Raw genomic sequence first — 15,644 nt, 5'->3', positions numbered from 1 at the left:
TATGATATCATTTTTTTAATGATATTAATATAATAGAGGGAAACATTCCACGTGGGAAAAATATATCTAAAAACAAAGATGCTGTAACTTACCAAACGAAAGCATTGGTATGTTGATAGAGACAATAAACACACAAACACACACACAAATTTCAAGCTTTCGCAACCCGAGGTTGCTTCATCAGGAAAGAGGGAACGAGAGGGAAAGACGAAAGGATGTGGGTTTTAAGGGAGAGGGTAAGGAGTCATTCCAATCCTGGGAGTGGAAAGACTTACACACACACACACACACACACACACACACACACACACACATCCATCCGCACATATACAGATAAAGGCAGACATATGTAAATGCAAAGAGGTTGGGCGGAGATGTCAGTCGAGGCAGAAGTACAGAGGCAGCCTCTGTACTTCCGCCTCAACTGACATCTCTGCCCAACCTCTTTGCATTTACGTATGTCTGCCTGTGTCTGTGTATGTGTGGATGGATATGTGTGTGTGTGTGTGTGTGTGTGTGTGTGTGTATACCTGTCCTTTTTTCCCCCCTAAGGTAAGTCTTTCCGCTCCCGGGATTGGAATGACTCCTTACCCTCTCCCTTAAAACCCACATCCTTTCGTCTTTCCCTCTCCTTCCCTCTTTCCTGATGAAGCAACCTTGGGTTGCGAAAGCTTGAAATTTGTGTGTGTGTGTTTGTGTGTTTATTGTCTCTATCAACATACCAATGCTTTTGTTTGGTAAGTTACAGCATCTTTGTTTTTAGATATATCATCTTTTTACGTATATATTTAGAATTATGTGAGGAAAACTATTTTGTTAATTCATATACTATGAGAAATAAAGATCATTTTGTGCTCACTGCTCACCATTTAAACTTATGTGCTTAGATTCCCATGTATACGGGAAAGAAAATTTAGAACAAACCAAGAGCCAAGAACATTCCGTGTGTGAACCTAAATTAACTGCACTATCTCATTAACTGTAATTTTGAACCAGTGAAGTTGTAATACTCAGTTTTTGATATATCTCCTGTACTCCGATCAGAAGATGAAAATCTGTATGTTATGAGACAAATAAATCATAATTCACAATAAAAGAACAGAAAAAATTGAGATGCCACCAATATTTGAAATTGCATATAGCAATTATGAGTTTTATTTTTTGTTAACACGAGGTTCTGTCAGAATTTAAGTTGCATGTTGTAACAAGGAAAGACTAAATAAGTAATTGCTGCATATATGTGAAAAATCATTCTCTTTTACTAATTTCAGGTGTTTGAGTATTCTGAAGATCTGAAGTATTATTGGGTTGATGGATATGGCTATGAATTAACTTACAAACAGGCATGTCCTGCCCTTAAAGATATGATGGAGCATTTGCAGTAAGTCTTATCTTTCTATAACTTAGTGAGGTAATGTGTATTCTGAAAATAGAAGCAGCAGTAAATAACAAGTTCAGAATTATGTGTTACTTATACATATTAGCAACAACTACATTCAGGAAAAAATTTAAAACAGAATTAACAAGTGACTTTGTAACTTGTGATAAATATGCACTGAGAATGAACTTAGGTACCTAAATGAGGGAAAACACACAATGCTCACATCCTGCTGTAACTGCCAGTGGTTTAGTGCACCACATTTACTTATGTTAGTAACTCTGTACATAATAGCACAGTCCTCATCTCTTTTGTGTAACAGTTTGATAGTAATTGAGAAAGTTATTTCCTCCTGTTCCTATAAGACTGGCCAGTTCTGTAATACATTTGCTGCTACAGAGATGTTCTTTCAGACGCAAAAAGAATTTGTAGTCACCTGTTGCCAAGTCAGTTGACTATAGTAAATGATTCAATTTGTAGGACTGTATCATTTTTGTGTTGTGATCTATGACCTTTAATAAAAGAAAAGAAAAAGTCAAAACTACATGCTTGTTGGTGGTCTGGTAGGATACTGTAGTACTGGCATTGAATTTCTTGTCTTTGCAGCTATCCCTAAATGTGGCAACTAGTCCACAGAAGTAAGATAATAAGCTAAACACTAAAAAAATTAGATATATTTGTGCCAGATGTCCAGGGAGGCAAATTATGATGGCTATGAATGTAGCACTTCAACACAAGGAAGTCATTAATAACTAATTTTGCTCTTCATTGCTTAGACATTTTGATTTAGTAACAGTAACTGCCATTGTACACAGACCAAGTTCTAGTTGGCTGTATAATTTTTGTGGCAGTTTCTGTAAATTTTGGATAAAGAGCTATTTGCACAAATGCTATATGCTAAAATCTCTGATATTTTGTAGTTTTATGAAACAATATCTTTCAGTTATAACCTTTCTGAAGACTAAAAGGCACTACTCTTGACTCTTGTAACGCTTGATATTTAACCACTTGTGACAGTTGCTCTCCATCCAGATCCTGCCCATTAACCCAGTCAAAGAAGGAAAATTAAGGGAAAAAATTCGTGTTGTCACTATTTTTGTACAATGGTGCGGTGAAGTGTGATGAACAACATACTAAAAATCCTGACCTTGAGGGTGTGAGCGTTGGGGTTGGAGTGGTGGTTGGGGGGCATTTAAAGTGCACTTTTTCATGTTTTTTTGAATAACTCAAAAACCACATCTTCTAGTGAAACTGTTCACCAGTACAAAAGTAAACTACATTGAATTTCCTAAAAAAAAGATCCTGTTAATTTTTTATGTAGAACTAATAGTTTCCACATTATAAGAGGTATAAAAGCCACAATTAAAAAAAAAAAAAAAGAAACAGTGTTTTAATGGTGTAAAATTAATGTTTAATGCCCATTGAACTTGGAAATATCACAAAATATACATTGGTTATTATAAAATAACATCTTATCTTCAATTTGTACATTTCAAGAATCAGCAACTGTATCATTATCATCGTCGTCGTCTTCCAAGTCGAGCAACGGTGCACCATTTGTACATGTACCATGGCACATGCCACAAACCATTGAACATATGGTTGCTGCTTTTCGGCATCCACATTGTCCCCCACACCCAGTAGAATATCGGGAAAAGATGTTGCTCAGTTTAGCTTTAAGTGCTACTGAGTCTTTGGTAGTCAGTGGGTGGAGCGATCCGTCCTCCCCTTACTGCCATCCCCATTCAATTGACAGTAGCGGGTTATTGAGCCACTGTCGTGTCTGTAAGTAAGTAACCAAACATCAGTAAGTAACAAGAAATGGTATTGTAAAAATAATTATATAAAAATGGACAGTTAATAAAATTAATTTACCTGTAAAAAAACCTCTAAAAGAGTGCTGGCGTGTAGTTCCTGTGGTTCGCGGTAGTGAGGAAAGGTCTGGTTTTGGCTTCATTGATGCTTTTAAGAATGTATCATATCAGAGCTTATTTAAATCTTGCTGATATTCATTCGCTCAATACATTTCTAGAAACCTCTTCTCACCAGCCTGTGCGACCTCCTCTGCTGGTGTTAAGGGGTTATTGAAGATGTTAGATAGTGTCTTCATTTGCCTCGGGATCTTACTGAACAGCTTAACCATTCGTCCTTTGGTTTTGTTGCAGTATTGGAGGTTGTGCCACACCCGCTAAAGCCATGGTGTAGGAGGATTGTTTCAGCAAAAGGAAGTTGCTGGAGTTTATTTATTGAAAACAATTTGGATTTAGCCTTGCCCTTGCCAGCTTCTTGAAATATATGTTAGTGCCTGGCTGTGAAAAAGCAATCAGTAAAACAATTAAATCAACATCTTCCCCAATTATTGTGACAGTTTGGTGCAGGGCAGCTTTACCTAATGCACGTCTCACTATTTTACCGTCAGCATTGCCTTTAGTAACTACTGTTTCTATTCCCTTTGCAATCATTTTGTAACTAAGGACTGCTATAAGCCTCATTTTGTTCTTTTCGTTTGTGATAAAATGCTCCCATTGAACAGTGACAGTCGTGCTTTCATTAAAATTGATGTCAACTGAAGTTTTTGTGAAGGCCCTTCTCGTCTACTCCACTCGTTTTGTACTGTTGACATTACTGTAACTGTCAAATACCACAGTACAATTTCTACCATAATGTTTGTGCACATAGGCTATGTACTGATTGCAAAGTGCAGAAATATTGGTGCCCACATCCCATTTCACACGGTGAAGAAGTAAGTCTCCACCTACTACGTTGGCACTGGTTTGTAGGTCTTGAGTTGCATAATTGTCTTCTGGAAAAGCATCATAGAGAGATTTCTTTCCTTCCCTCATTCCCCCTTCATTAAAGAGGGAATGGGGATAATTCATATTCCATAGGCTTTGACACATCCTCATCATTCTTTTTTGTAATGGCTGTTCTTTGGAAAATTGTGTGTCCACAGTCACTGTTTCACTGTGCACCTTTACGGTATGGTTCATATTAGCCAGAGAAATCACCACATTCTTCTTAGACTCTTTAATGTCACAAAAAATTCAACCAATGTAACTCTGCATGGTTCTGGTACCAATTTGTAGGGCTTGGTAATTACTTACTTTTGAGTTTCTGATTATGCCTGTCGTGAGAGACATTAGTGAATTCGTTTTTGGAAAAGAAGGTAGGTCGCTGAAACACTCATAGATGTTTGCCCGGTCTTGTCCATCACTAATTTGCTGTGACACCTGGAGATCAACATGCTGGTCCCCACTTGAAAAAGTCAGTCCAGTAAACTCCTCTAACGATGACCAGATGGCGGTTGCTCCGGAAGGTCCTCCAACCCACTTTGCTAGAATGGGGTTAGTTATGCCTCTTCCTTGTGTCAAATCACCTGAGCTTTTAATGGAGTGCATTAGAGCTGTTCTATGGTCATATCTGACCAAACCCCTGCCCAAGAAGATGCAGTTCTATTTATAGTGAAATAACACTTAGCTGCAAAATACTTGAACACATCTGGCTGGCTAGTTGCTAATGCTCTCGTATCTTGCATGTAAAGATGGGCATTTTCTGCATACCAAAAATGACAACTTGCATGGAAGAACAGCATCTTTTCTGAACACATGCCAAATGGCCATTCCAATCACCATGACATTCAAAATCTATGAACTTCTTAATTAATGAAACCATATTAAAATACTGCACTCACAAAGCAGCAGTAGGTCCATTCTCCTTGAGACGAGCCAGTGCATTCTATTTATTTAAAATTGATGACAATTAATCACCTCCCTCAATTTTTTGTACAGTAAGATTTTCTTTATTGCTCAAAATGCTGATAACACTCTCTGTTTCTTCTTCTGAGACACTGTCATCTTCAAGTACAATCTAAGCTAAAATAGCTTGAACAAGTAAGGGTCCTCTAACACCTCTGCTGTAAGCATGTCCAGTTAATATCTTTTCAACAGAATTGTTTCAAATCAAATTGTGAAGCATTTGATAACTTCTTGATGAAGTAAATAAGCAATTGTTTGACTTCCAGTCAGTGTTGGTTCTTCATCAGTGTAAATGTTGTATACATGTAATTCATACCACTTAAGCACAGTATTCACTTTTGAGAGGAAACTTTTAGTCCAGTCTTCACATTTTATAGTAAATTCCAAATGATCATGCAGTCTTTAAGTTATTTTTATGTCATACAGTTGTTCAGCCATGATTACTTTACTATGGTGCCCCCGCTCATAACGACTTAGTCTGAATTCATTAAATTCTTGGTGATTCAATCATCTCTGGTGTGATCCACTTGAAAGTGCAAAATATTCTTGGGTAGCAAGGAGTCGAGTCATAGTAAACATGTTTTGCAATAAGTGTTTTCTTCTTTATTCATTTTTTAAACTGTAGAATATTTGTCCGAGTTGAACTTCTTCACTTTTCTGTATTATGTCGCTCTGATTACTTCATCTGTGCTTCTCAACACCATTGGCATATGTGAGATGACACTGTTCATGGTATTCATTCTTCATTTTACATTTCTATTGTGCTTCTTATTATTTCAGAAACAGCATCCATTAGTTTCAGACAATATTGAATTTTTATTGTGTGATTGAGCATAGGTACATGATGTGATCACTTGCTAAATTTGAACCTGGCTAGCTGCTTTTACATAATTTGTTCTTCCTTTTTTAACAACATTGTTGTATTTCTTCTTTATTGGAGAATCTCGTGATGTTGTACTCTGAGGTCCTTTGTGGCACTATGTGGCAAGGTGTTGATAGCTCCATGCAACACGTGCTGTGACAGGGATGTCTGCTGGCAAAGGCCATCCACTGCACACCACCCAAGGTGTACTTCAAAACAAATAATAAAATACAGAACATGTACAGGATATCGTACACATCTAAATATCTTTCTGTGTGTATAATTTGTAAAAATTATAATCAAATTAGTTGTAGACATGCTTGCTCATTTATAGATGATGTGGGTACAGAAAAATTTTGCACCTCTAATGCTTATGGGAGTATTCACTTGTTTAACTCAGCCAAATTCTGTAAGAAAAAGAAGAAGAAGAAGTAGTTTGTAGTTCTTCAATCTGATATGTGTATCATTTCCAGCTACACATCTGTCACTTCCTCATTGTTCATTGATACTCAAATGATGAAGAAAATCATTGTCCATGTCATTGATGATCTCTTCAAAACACCTGTGGGGAACTGAATCGATGTTGAGAGAAAACTTAAATTGCAGAGATTTTCTAAAAGATGCTCTTGTTAGCCCAGTGGACGTATGGATGGATCAATCAATATGTCTGGCAAGGTTGCTAGGCATGGCATAAAAGTATACATGCCCTGGTGCCAGGTCACATGACAATGTAACCACAACAGATTGAAGGCCGACCATGGGCCAACATGTTTTCATGTGTTGCAACTACCTGATGTTTACAGCAAGCACTTCTGTGTACCTAATGACAATGACCCTGTATTCCATGATTTCCTCCTGGACTGTGATTTGGACGTCATTCTTACTTGCCTAATGCTGTACTATATTTATTCACTGTTCAACCAACAGCTGTGTCTTCAGTCAACAAACTGAAGGTATATCAGTGATGTGAGAATGTGGTTTATACTTGGATGTTTCCCAGTCGAACTTATAATGTTCTCCTGCATTAACATGTAAGTTTTTCAACTAACTTCTAGAATGCAGTATTGACCAAGAAGCATACAACTCAAGAAGTTCTGTGATTTATTTGTAGTGTATCTGGTGCTGAAAAAGCAGACTTACAACAGCTTTGTAACTAAATTTCTTTCTAGCCATTTGCAGCAGGATTAAAGAAAGAGAAGGGGAAGAAACTTACAGTGGACACCTATTCTCCAGCTAAATTTAACTGAGCACTAAATCAGCCATATTGAGTACGTTACAGCTACGAAAGTTATAAAATGAACACTTTATAACATTGAAATGCTGTTGTTCGTGCCTCCAGAAAATGTATGATATTGCATCTTAACAAATGACTTTATTATCTGCTGCCGAACGTACAGGTAATATTCTCTGTTAAAGGCACCAAGTACTCTTCACAATCTGCCTCTGTAAATGAATGATCAGCATAGATGGCTACCATGCGGAGGACCCGGGTTCGATTCCCTGTAGTGCCAAGCATTTTTTCCTTGGTAGGAGGTCTGGTATGGGGTGCACTCAGCCTCACAATGCCAATTGAGAGTTACTTGACTGAGTAGTGGTGGCTCCATGGTCTGGAAAGTCTGCAAAATGGCTGAGAAAGCAGTGTGTTGACTAAATGCCCCTCTGTACTATATCTGCAAGATGCTGCAAGACAAAGGATGACACAGCAGTTAGTAGACATCCCTAGGGCCTTCATGGCCTGATGAGAAGCTCATTATTTTCACAAGTGTTTGGGGGAATTACAGCAACAGGAAAGTGCCCACTTCTCCCCTTTTTTCCAAAAAGATGGAATTATGGTACACTCCCCATCTGCAACACAGTTCACAACATCCTGCTATTAAGGTTGCCTACAAATTCAACATTTCCATTCACATTTCAAAAGTAAAACCATACTAGCATAACCAAACTAAAAGGAAAAATTTTTGTGTGAAAAATCTTAGTCCTACTACTAATACATTTTAAAAATGTTTTAGATTAAGTTGACTTGTTCTGTGTGACAAGTACACACTCTGTAGATAATGTAATGAAACGTCACCAGATAAAAAATCAGTCAATCAATACTTTTGATTTTCAGTTGAAAAAAATGACACCAGGAAAGGGCAAAATTTCACCAGACAGTACTCAACTCCTCAGATATAAAAGGGAGAGGAGCTAGAAAGAATACAACTCGATAGTGAAACTGAATGTAATTCACCTCCAATTCTGACTCAGTTGAATAAAGTGACACTACTCAATGGAAGAGAAGAATTTAAGTACATCAGTTTTTTTAATTTAAGTGAGATTGACTGGAAAATACCAAAGAGTTGGGACTGATGACGTCTTGAAGTTAAGCACCATAGTGCTCAGAGCCATTTGAACCAAAGAGTTGCAGCAGAATTTCAATGACGCTAAAGTGTTTATGGGTCTGGACCTGACTTTAGAGTACCATCAGGTGTTATTGGACCCATAATGTAGACAGTACACCACACTCATATACAAAGAGTGGTGCTATCAATATCATATACTTCCGTTTGGGCTGAAATTCTGTTGTAAAGCAGTACATGGAGAGAATATTTTAGGTAATTTTTCAGACATTTGAAATCATAGGACCTTATTGGATCCTAAGAAAATCAGAAATCACCAGGAAACAAAATTCTTGGGAGGCAGTACATGGTTTACTGATACATAGTTGTAACAAGGAATTCGGGAGCTTTCATGGCTTGTACAGCTTCTGCTGCTGTTTCATAGATAATCAAATGCTAAACAGCAAAGCCTTGCACAACCTACTTAAGCAAAATACAGTAGTTTGAGGTAATGGATGGAAGATTGTGAGGAAGTATTTCAACAGATTAAAACAGCTTTAATCAGTATGCCAACCACCTCAGATCTTACCCTGTGATGGACCCAGTTATGGCATGGGAGTATCAAATGAATAAAAAAGGTGATCATGATAACTTAAAGACGATTGCTTTCAGGAACAGAATTTTGACTAGCTATGTGTGGAAGTATCCAGCAATAGAGAAGGAAACACTGGCAATACTGTTTGGATTCGCAGAGTTCTGCTGTTATCTAGCAGGCTGGAAATCCGTAGTGATAATTAACTGTTGAGCTTTGTCATTCCTATTAACAAGCAAACTACAAAAGGGTCGGTTACCAAAATGGACCTAAGTGCTGTGAGAATTCAGTTTTGGGTTGCAAAACAAACTAGGACAAAAGAATTTGGTACCCAATGCACTCTCACACTTACTGGTAACCTTGTAAAGATGAAAAACATGCCTGATGACACTGGAAGACATGATTCTCCTAATGAAATGTTTAGTTCCTTAAGGAACATCCCCAAAATACTGAAAGTCTTATGCCATGAGTGAATGCTGTCTAATGTCTATCATTGGTGAAAAGGAAGTACAGGTGCACATGGGGTGAGGAAATCCAAATGTAATATCTATTACATGAAGGGGAATTTTACCAAAGAACGACCAACCACCACCTCATGTGTAACATGTGCTTTAGTAGTGTATACTTTGGACCCAAGAAGTGCCTGAAAAAAATGAGATGGGTTGTTTATTTTTCAATATAGCCAAGAGAACACAACATTTGTTGTGTAAGTGCGAAATTTGTTAGAATACCAAGTCTACTATCATGTAACATAAAGATTTCATGCACCCTGTGTTACTGAAAGGGCTTAAAGAGACAGTAGTGATTGAGTCCGTAGGACGATTATTGTCAACCTTTTCTCAAAACATGTAAAATTGTCCCCATGGAAAAAGGCCAGGAGCAGTAAGATAGCTGGAAATGAGATGAGAAGGATTACTTCATAAATGTGTATATGCCGAAATGAGCAGTCGTTGACAGTGGAAGCCAGTTTCCATGTAAGAAATGGGTTGAAACTTTGAGGTGAGATGATGTGATGTGGAGCCAGTGTTTATTTCATGCTACGGACCTGCCGTGAACACTGCAGAGTGTGTTATGAAGCAAATGAATCATGTGTATTGAGTGTATAGCCGTAAAAAAAATGGGAAATGAGGTCATTTAAAAAGCAAATTTGAGGATGTAATCAGTAATGTGCCACATGAGTCTACAGGGTACATATGCTAGAAATTCTATTTAACAAGCAGACTGATCAGAGTAATTCTAAGAAGTTTGCCTGATGAAGAAGAGACATGGGAGGGGAATATCAGTAAGATGGAACAAATGCTAATGAAGAAAGCCAATGACTGGAAGGTTCAGTATGACAAGTTGGTGAATCCAGTAGTATATAGGATGAGAAATCCTTTCTGTTGAGGACACACATCCAATCCAAGAAGGCTAATCACAAAATCAAGAAATTTTTATAATGTTTACAAAGGCCCTTACAAGATTGCTGGAATTAGGCTTTTGTATACCATTGAACTGAAAACTGTATTATCTTACAAAATTAATAGAAGAGAACATGTCAGAAATGTCCGTAAAAATTATATGATGGAAGGAGAGGCACAAGAAGATGACAGCTTGCTCATTGTACAGACTGAATAACATCAGATATCTGTAAGATATGTGATATCTACAATACCTAAAGCCTGTAAGAAAGGACAGGATCAGTCATTAAGCAGTGGACTGTGTTGGCTAGTGAGAAGACAGAGTGGCACCTGCAAAAGAAAAGAACTGTCAAACACTATGAACAGTGGTTAATATAATGTCTCTATTGCCTGTGTCATCCTGTTGTATGTGAAGTGAAAGTAGCAAAATAGACTGTTGTTTTTGTGATCAGTGAAAGTTTCTCCTGGGTATTTGGCATTTTGACACTTGAGTAACAATGGAGATTTTAGAATGTTACAACACAGCATATATTTTATTTCTGTCATGGGTACTGACAATGAGATAATCTGTTGCTTACATGTGCACTGAGTAGCTGCAGTGACAGAAGAGTGGAGGCTACATTGCGATGAAGTTCCCCCTCTGTATTACAACTTTCGCTGCTACAGATAGCCATGATGGCGTAGCTGAGGCTACATTTTGACAAGCCCACCCATAATGGTAGAACACAGATATGATGCGCACAAGGGTTACACAGCCATGCTGTTTTCACTGTCAAGTCATTTTTCTGGTCAGCTAGGAGGTCAATGACATAACCTGCACAGTTGACTACCAAACAGTGTCAAATATCGCAGGGATTTCATGCTAACATTGATGCACAAAACATGCATACTAGCCTAAGTGATATCGACCAGTAGGAAACATCAGCGACTGACAATAAGCTCCGTCTAGTCGAGCCCACAACGCTTGTGTGGTGTACTTCCTTTCAGCCCCATCGACGGGACGAGGTTCTCCTCACTCGGCTTCGAATAGACCACAGCCCTATGACGCATGGCTTCCTGCTCCGGCGAGAAGACCCTCCAATGTGTGGTGCTTGCGGCGTCCAGGTCACTGTGCGCCACGTTTTATTGGATTGCGTTTTATTTTCTGACCAGCGGGCCACGGCTGACTTGCCAGCGGACCTGCCAACTCTTTTAGGCAACACTCGGACGAATGTGGTTAAAGTTTTAAGGTTCTGTGCCGTGTCAAATGTTTTTACAAAGATTTTAGGGAGAGGCTTTTAATTTGCTCACTGTGTGACAAGCTCGCCCATATTTTATGTCAGTAGCCAGCCAGTGACAATTTCAGTGGCATTCTTGTTGCTCTGTTTTCCCTTTCCTTTGGTTTTCTTTCTTATATAGCATTTTCTTTCTTTTCCTGCTTTCTTTGCGTGTGTGCTTCAGTTTTCTTAGGTCTGTCCACATTCGTTCCTTTTAATGTGTGTCAGGGCGCTGATGACCTCGATGTTGAGCGCCCATAAACCCCAACACACACACACAGACACACACACACACACACGAAACATCAGGATCAACTGTTCCACCCGTCTGTCATTGTGTGTGTGTAGGTTGTTTGAAGTGTTGTTGGCATAGAAAAATACCAGTTATGTGTGTGTTAGCACAGTGTTTTCTTTCAGCAGACTAATTACACCTATATTACTTTAACATAAAACTTTTATTGACTACAAACACTGTATTTTTCTGTTTGTCAATACCTATGGAAAAATAAATTTGCATTTATTTCTTGATGTCTCCCGACTTAGTAAATTTGAACCCTGGCTGATCATACTTTATATATTGTTGTGCCTTCCTATTTATTCTTAAGATATACAGGATGAGGCAGCTAAGACAGGCCACACCAAATATATCCAGAAAGAATAAATGTATTGAGGTGCCATTTTTGCTAAGTTGTAGCGGACATTATGGCGAGTTTCCTGACGTTCAAAATAATTTTTATTGTTTATAGTCACCAGATTACAAACTATAATGGAACTATATACTTTTGTGTGGCATTTGAAGGAAACGTCTAGAGAATTGCAACAACACAACATGTATGGGTCTCACAGTGCTGTAAACCACTGTCCTGCTATCAGGAGAAGAGGTTCCACAAATGCCTGCCCTATTGCACCAGGTGTAAGGGAACTAATAATTCAGGTATGGCTCATGTGTTCAGTATCACAGCTGTCATATCAGGTGCTTAAAGTGTTGATCTTCAGCATTGCTATATGATATAGTGTCTACATCTACATCTACATCCATACTCCACAAGGCACCTGACGGTTGTTGGTGGAGGGTACCTTGAGTACCTCTATCAGTTCTCCCTTCTGTTCCAGTCTTGTATTGTTCATGGAAAGAAGGATTGTCTGTATGCCTCTGTGTGGACTCTAATCTCTCTGATTTTATCCTCATGATCTCTTCACGAGATATATGTAGGAGGGAGCAATAGACTGCTTGACTCCTCGGTGAAGGTATGTTCTCGAAACTTCAACATAAGCCCATACCACTACTGAGTGTCTCTCCTGGAGAGTCTTCCACTGGAGTTTATCTATCATCTCCGTAACACTTTCGCGATTACTAAATGATCCTCTTCTATCAACCCTATCTGGTACAGATCCAACACTGGTGAGCAGTATTCTAGCAGTGGGCGAACAAGTGTACTGTAACCTACTTCCTTTGCTTTCGGATTGCATTTCCTTAGGATTCTTCCAGTGAATCTCAGTCTGGCATCTGATTTACCGACGATCAACTTTATATGATCATTCCATTTTAAATCACTCCTAATGCGTACTCCCAGATAATTTATGGAATTAACTGCTTCCAGTTGCTGACCTGCTATATTGTAGCTAAATTATAAGGGATCTTTCTTTATGTATTTGCAGCACATTACACTTGTCTACATTGAGATTCGATTGCCATTCTCTGTACCATGCATCAATTCGCTGCAGATCCTCCTGCATTTCAGTACAATTTTCCATTGTTACAACCTCTCGATATACCACAGCATCATCCGCAAAAAGCCTCAGTGAACTTCCAATGTTATCCACAAGGTCATTTATCATAATTTATACATTGTTGTGCCTTCCTATTTATTATTAAGATATACAGGATGAGGCAGCTAAGACAGGCCACACCAAATATATCCAGAAAGAATAAAAGTGCTTCTGAAGAAACAGTACTGCATGTTTAATTTCATCTGGAATTAACAGCAGCACAGGCCAATGTTATAAAGCATTTCATGCCTAGGGAGTCATTGGAGTTTCCTAATAGACCTTTTGTTTTGAATTGTTTTTCACAAGTAAAAGTACACCAGCTTGGTTTGATAAGTCTGGTAAGTTTGTATGAAAGAACGAAACACTTTTCCTGCACCTTCACAGTTAGTAAGCTTCATTATTCCAAGGATCGTGTAAAGAATTTCAAAAATGTACAGATTATAGTTCATTGTTGTCAGCTGTCTGAATTGGTCAATGTCTTGACTGTGATTGAAAATGGAGAAAAATGAGTTTCATTGCATTGTTCAACATTTTGTTTGAAGGGTTGGACTCGCGCACAAATCAAAAAAGAACTGGATCAAGTTTATAGGGACTCTGCACAATCATTGAAGGCCATTACTTTTGGGTTAATGAATTTAAACGTGATTGAGGAAGCATGAAAGATGAAGCGCACACTGGCAATCCACTTGAGGTCACCACAAAGGAAACCACTGACAAAATCCGTGGTTTGGTAATGTAAGATGACCAGTTAAAAAGACTGAGATTGCAGGCATCTCAACTGAGCGAGTGCATAAACCTGCATGGATAATTGCTCACTGTCAACCATAAGCACATCTGGCACAACATTTCAAGATAGTGTCTGGCGATGTTTAATCATAATCCACAAGACTTTTTGTGCATATTTGTGACTGTTAATGAAATCTGTATCTATCATTATGCACCAGAGTCAAAACGGCAGCCAAATAAATGGACAAAGCTCTTTTAAAAGTGCATCAAAGAAGGCAAAGATGATTTTGTCAGCTGGTAAGGAGATGGTTGCTATTTTTTGGGACTTCCAAGGAGTAATGCTCATAGATTACTTTAAAAAAAAAGGCAGAATCATAACTGGATCCTGTTATCCTTCATTGATGAATGACCTGGAACTTGTGTATCTGAAAAAAACCTAAGGTTGGCACGCAAGAAAGTGCTCTTTCTCCAGTATAATGCAGCATCCCCCACATCAGTGTGACAACAATGGTGAAAGTGCATGAACTGGTCTTTGAATTAGTTCCCCATCAGCCCTATTCACCAAACTTAGCTCCAGGTGACTTCTTACTGTACCCCATCTTGAAACTTTGGATTGCTGAAAATATTTTCATCAAGTGAAGAAGTGATATTTGCAGTACTTTGCAGAGTTTGACAGAAGCAATTTTTCCGATGGGGTGAAAAAGCTGGAGGATTGCTGGACAAAATACCCCTTAAAAGGGACTATGTTAAGAAGTAAGGTGAATTGTGTATGAAACAAATATTTTTTCTTGGTTTTGTACCAGACTTATTAAATCATCCTCAAGAAAGTATTATGTCTGGTGAGTGTGCAGAGCATTTTGTGTTTCCTGAATGATTGTTCCAAACCTTTCCATATGTTCTCCAAAGAGGGTCTGTCATTAAATATGCTGAATGGTTGGAACATCCATCATTTTGCTGCCTTACTGGTTGCCTTGTGGCTACTGGGGTGTCGTCCAATAACTGCAGCAGCAGCATATCTTAGGAACTCAAGATATTTGAGTGTATTAAGATTTACACCAATAAATGATGGGGGTCCTGGGAAACACACACCAAATATTAATAGACAAGAGTGGCTTTTTGTTTTGTATCTTCTTCATTAAGTTAGCATGGATTTTCATCTGACGATTAGTACATATTACAATGATTGACTTGCCCATGATTTGTAAATGATGCTTCTCCCTTGAACAAAATTTTCCATAGATGTGCTGCATCACTTAGCATTTTCGTAGATAACATTTGGAAAACTGTAACAAATTTTGGAAGTCCATTGCCATGAAGCTGTAGATGCAGTGAAATGTGAAGTGGACAAAATGTGATGGAAGTTAGCGTTCACAGAACACTTGTTTAGTTGATCCCTCTCATGCCTCCAAATACATCTTGAGTGTCATTTGCATTGTATGTTACTGCTTCTAAAATGTTAGTTTCATTTCATTCATCAGTTACTCTTCTTTCTCTTTAGCATATTTCATTCTCCATAGTTCCAGTTTCTGGAACTTTTTTATAATGTTTTTCTAGAACTTTTGTTTCACAGTGTTTGCAAAGGCAGAT

The 15,644-nt window shown here is 38.2% G+C and overlaps 1 protein-coding gene across 3 annotated transcripts in view; it reads left to right on the top strand.

The window, feature by feature from the left end:
• LOC124787601 (multiple inositol polyphosphate phosphatase 1) overlaps nt 1-15,644 on the top strand; it is a 218,652-nt gene that overhangs the window by 180,718 nt on the left and 22,290 nt on the right. For all 3 annotated transcript variants that reach the window (XM_047254362.1, XM_047254369.1, XM_047254355.1), the window contains exon 8: nt 1,272-1,381. In XM_047254362.1, the coding sequence (XP_047110318.1) occupies nt 1,272-1,381 (110 nt within the window). The remainder of the gene's footprint in view (nt 1-1,271; nt 1,382-15,644) is intronic.

Source organism: Schistocerca piceifrons, chromosome 1 (assembly GCF_021461385.2).
Source record: "Schistocerca piceifrons isolate TAMUIC-IGC-003096 chromosome 1, iqSchPice1.1, whole genome shotgun sequence".
Taxonomy (NCBI): Eukaryota; Metazoa; Arthropoda; class Insecta; order Orthoptera; family Acrididae; genus Schistocerca; species Schistocerca piceifrons.
This window is presented reverse-complemented; position numbering and strand designations above follow the sequence as displayed.